General features: G+C 65.5%; 1 protein-coding gene across 1 annotated transcript; it reads left to right on the top strand.

Annotated features, from left to right (window-relative positions):
- Positions 1-610: 610 nt before the first annotated feature.
- Positions 611-4,305, top strand: LOC116831145 (EH domain-containing protein 2-like; the record flags this gene model as incomplete). The annotated part of the gene is made up of 3 exons (XM_075061409.1): positions 611-1,122; positions 2,860-2,994; positions 3,600-4,305. Coding segments are annotated over 3 exons (1,184 nt in total), but the record flags the coding sequence as incomplete, so codon positions are not given.
- Between the last annotated feature and the right edge of the window lie 17 nt (positions 4,306-4,322).

Consider the following 4,322-nt stretch of genomic DNA (forward strand, 5'->3'; position numbering starts at 1 on the left):
GGGGCCCTGATCTTGGCTGGGGTTTGGGCGGCGCCTGGGGCCCTGATCTCGGCTGGGGTCTGGGCAGTGCCTGGCACGATGGGGCCCTGATCTCGGCTGGGGTCTGGGCAGTGCCTGGCGCGACGGGGCCCTGATTTCGGCTGGGGTCTGGGCAGTGACTGGCGCGATGCGGCCATGATCTCAGTGGGAGGCAGTGGAGAGTGATGGGGGCAGGGTGGGGGTACACTGGGGGAGGAGCAGAGAATGGGGGAGGGGGTCTGTTGGGGGGAGGCAGAGGCCCCTGTCCCTTTCTCAACCCATGAGCTATTCCTCTGGGCCCGGCCCCAGGACCAGCAGGAGGAGACAGGGCAGAAACGTGCTGCATAGGGACCACACACCTGGCAGCCAGGTCCACAGGCACCCGGTGCCCTCTGCAGGGAATGCCCCATGCCCTGGAGGGCAGGCATGGGGCACAGGGGCTGGGGAGTGAAGGGGCAGGGCTGCGCTGGGCATGGGGTGCAGGGGCTTGGGAAAAGGGGACAAGGTGGGCATGGGGCACAGGCCTGGGGAGTGGGGAGCAGGGTGGGCACAAGGCACAGGGGCAGCGGGCCAGGGCGGGCGTGGGGCACAGGGCCTGGGGAGTGGGGCGAGCGTGGGGCAGGAGGCCAGGGCGGGCGCGGGGCACAGGGCCTACCCTGCCCTGACGGCATCTCCCCGCCCGGCCCCGCAGGCTACGACTTCCCGGCCGTGCTGCAATGGTTCGCGGAGCGTGTGGACCGCATCATCCTGCTCTTCGACGCCCACAAGCTGGAGATCTCGGACGAGTTCTCGGAGGCCATCCGAGCCCTGAAGGGCAACGAGGACAAGATCCGGGTGGTCCTGAACAAGGCCGACATGGTGGAGACGCAGCAGCTGATGCGGGTCTATGGGGCCCTGATGTGGTCCCTGGGGAAGGTGTTCAACACCCCCGAGGTGCTGCGTGTCTACATTGGCTCCTTCTGGGCCGAGCCGCTGCTCGTCTCCGACAACCGGCGGCTCTTCGAGCTGGAGGAGCAGGACTTGTTCCAGGACATCCAGAACCTGCCCCGCAACTCGGCCCTCCGCAAGCTCAACGACCTGGTCAAGAGAGCCCGGCTGGTCAGGGTGAGCGGGGCACCGCGGGCGGGAGATGGGGGGCACTGAGGGGGCGGAGGACCGAGGGGCGTGGAAGGGGGCTGGGGGGGGCACTGAGGGGGATGGGGACCTAGGCGGGCAGGGGGACCGAGGGGCGTGGAAGGGGGTTGTGGGGGGCACTGAGGCGGATGGGGACCTAGGCGAGCAGGGGGACCGGGGGGTGTGTGGAAGGGTTCTGGGGAGCATTGAGGGGGATGGGGATCTAGTGTGGAAGTGGGTTCTGGGTCGTGGGTGGAGGGATCTGAGGAGGACAGGGGGACCTAGGCAGGTGGGGACTGAGGGGGGGAGGAGGGAGTTCTGCAGGGATGGTTAGGGGATCGAGGGGTTGGAAGGGGTCTGGTAGATTGAGGAGGACAGGGTAGCACTGAGCAGGGGACGAGGGGGAGGAGGGATTTCGCAGGCTGGGCACAACAAGACAGTACTGAGGCAGGGTCACCCAATGGAAGGAAATACCAGCCACCAAACCATCTCCTTGGCTGCCTGGCCGGCGTGGGGAGTAAAAGTTTTGAAAGGGGTCGGGGTTAGAGCAGGCTGAACCAATACCCGTTAGCCCAGGAGGAGTGGCTCTGATAAGACCCTGACTGCAGGTGAGTCCAAGTCCTGTTAACTGGGGTCTCAATGCCCTGTGCTCGCCCCCCTGAACGGGGGAGCTCGAGGCACTTTGGGTCTTTTCCTACCCACCCCCCAACATAAGGGTTGTGACCTCTTAGGCGCAGATGCCAGACACGAATACCTCCCCCCATAATGCGTCCTCCCGAACATGGCCCGGGGGGACGTACTGGTTGCGAGCCCCCCACCCTCAATCTGCACTTCTCCGTAATGGTTACCATGCGGTAGAGCCTTCCGCAGCTGGTACAAGCCCCAGCCTGAAAAATGAGGAAAGCCCAACCCACGGCGGATCGAGGCGCACCCCTAGAGGAAAGCCCCCAGCCCCACGGCTGTATCGGCCAGACGCCCCTAGAGGGAAAGCCCCACCCCACGGCGGATCGAGGCCGGCCCCAGAGGAAAAGGGCCCCTGCCCGGAGCTGAACCCTTGAAGGAGAAAGCCCAGCCGCCTACGCCTGCCCCCCGAACAGCCAGCCCGTTCTAACAGGCTTGAAAGCTCCCACCTCCCGAGGGTGCGGCCCCTCCATATGCAGTTTCTCTCCTCTCGCCCCAGGGACGTGGGAATCTTAATGAGCCTCCATGGCCTGATAGGAACGCCAGCTGCTTTCGCCGCTCTTCCCCCTTCGGCCGCCTTAATCTTCCTGCCACCCTGAGCGGCCGCTTAATCCCGGGTCCTTGCGGCCCAGGCCCCGCAGTGGCAATGCCTCCTCGCACGCCGGAGCAGGAACAGAACTCAGGACAGCCGCCGACCACTCACCGCCCGCCCCGAACAACCGCCTGGATCACGGAGGCTGAGCCCCCCCCAGCCCTGGGCAGGCATCACAATCGAGCGAGATTTCATCTGCCCTCCCCCATACTTGACGCGGCCCTGACCTAGTGCAGAGAGGAAACTGAAGGCACAAAAGGGCGCTGAAAAAGCTTTTAAGGTCACAGTAAGTTGCCCTGTGTGCTGGACGCGCCCACACCCAGCCCGAGACCAGACCCCCCATGTGCCAGCGCTCACAAACTTAACTTCACAGACCAGGCAGACGAAGACAAGATCCGCAGCCCCAAGCCCCGTGCTCCTAACCCACTAACACATGTCAACTGCCATCTGTGCAGCGGACCTGGGTGCCCGCCTCACCCAAGGCTGGGGCGCGATTCCTCTTCCTCACCGAGGAAGTCCGTGAACGCAGCACCGGGAGGTGGCAAGCAATTCCGAACTCCTCAGGCTGGCACGCGCTGGGCACCAGGCAGGCAAGGCCAGGGGGCAAGCCCCAGACCCCAAAGTCTCAGGCTAAACTACCCAGAGGCTGCACCATGTGCCGTAACCACCCCCCCGTACCAGTGTATAGCTTGATTTGGTTTTAAATCTTTCCTATAAACAGTCACCTCAGCCCCCCTAAGTTACTAGACCCACTCCCAAGAGCCAGGGAGAGAACCCAGAGTCCGGCTCCACCCCCCCTGCTCAACCACCACACACACTCTTCCAGATGCGGCAGAACCCAATCCGCTCCAGCCCAAGGTCCCGGCCTGCTGGGAGCCAGGGGGGGCCAGGCTATACTGGGCTGTGGGGAGGGTCCCGGCCGGACTGGGCCATGGGAAGGGAGGGGACCAGGCTATACTGGGCTGTGGGGAGGGACAGGGACAGGCCGGATTGGGCCGTGAGGGGAGAGGGGGCCAGGCTATACTGGGCTGTGGGGAGGGACAGGGACAGGCCGGACTGAGCTGTGGGGAGGGGACCCAGGCTATACTGGGCCTTGGGGAAGGACAGTGCCCGGCCAGACTGGGCCATGGGGATTGGGGGCAGGTGACCAGACCGGGCCGCGCTCCCCCCGTTGCTGACCTCCCCCTCCCCGCAGGAGCTGCTGATGGTTCACGACTTCACCAAGTTCCACGCACTGAAGCCACGGCTGCTGGACGGGCTGGACGAGATGCTGACGGGCGACATCGCCCGGCTCATGCCCCTGCTGCGCCAGGAGGAGCTGGAGACGCCGGAGGGCGTGGTGCAAGGTGGGGCCTTCGACGTCACCCACAACGGCCCCTTCGTGGAGGGCCTGGCTGACGGCGCCTACGAGGGGGCGGACGACGAGGACTGGGTGGTGACCAAGGACAAGCCCAAGTACGACGAGATCTTCTACAACCTGGCACCCCTGGACGGGAAGCTAAGCGGCACCAAGGCCAAAAGCTGGATGGTGGCCACCAAGCTGCCCAACTCGGTGCTGGGCAAGATCTGGAAGCTGAGCGACGTGGACCGGGACGGCATGCTGGACGCCGAGGAGTTCGCCCTGGCCAGCCACCTCATCGAGGTCAAGCTGGAGGGGCATGGTCTGCCCGCCGACCTGCCCCGCCACCTGGTGCCCCCCTCCAAGAGGAGGCAGAAGGGCTCGGCCGAGTAAAGAGGCCCCGACTCCTGCCTCCCCGCCCCGTGCCAGGCTGAACTGCTCCGAGAGACCCGGATATTCCCCCCGCTCCCTCCGTGCCAGGCTGAAGTGCTCCGGGAGACCCCGATTACTCCCCCCACACCCTGTGCCAGGCTGAACTGCTCCAGGACACCCCAGCTCCCACCCCTCCCACCCCGTGCC

Source organism: Chelonoidis abingdonii, unplaced genomic scaffold, assembly GCF_003597395.2.
Source record: "Chelonoidis abingdonii isolate Lonesome George unplaced genomic scaffold, CheloAbing_2.0 scaffold0555, whole genome shotgun sequence".
Classification (NCBI taxonomy): Eukaryota; Metazoa; Chordata; order Testudines; family Testudinidae; genus Chelonoidis; species Chelonoidis abingdonii.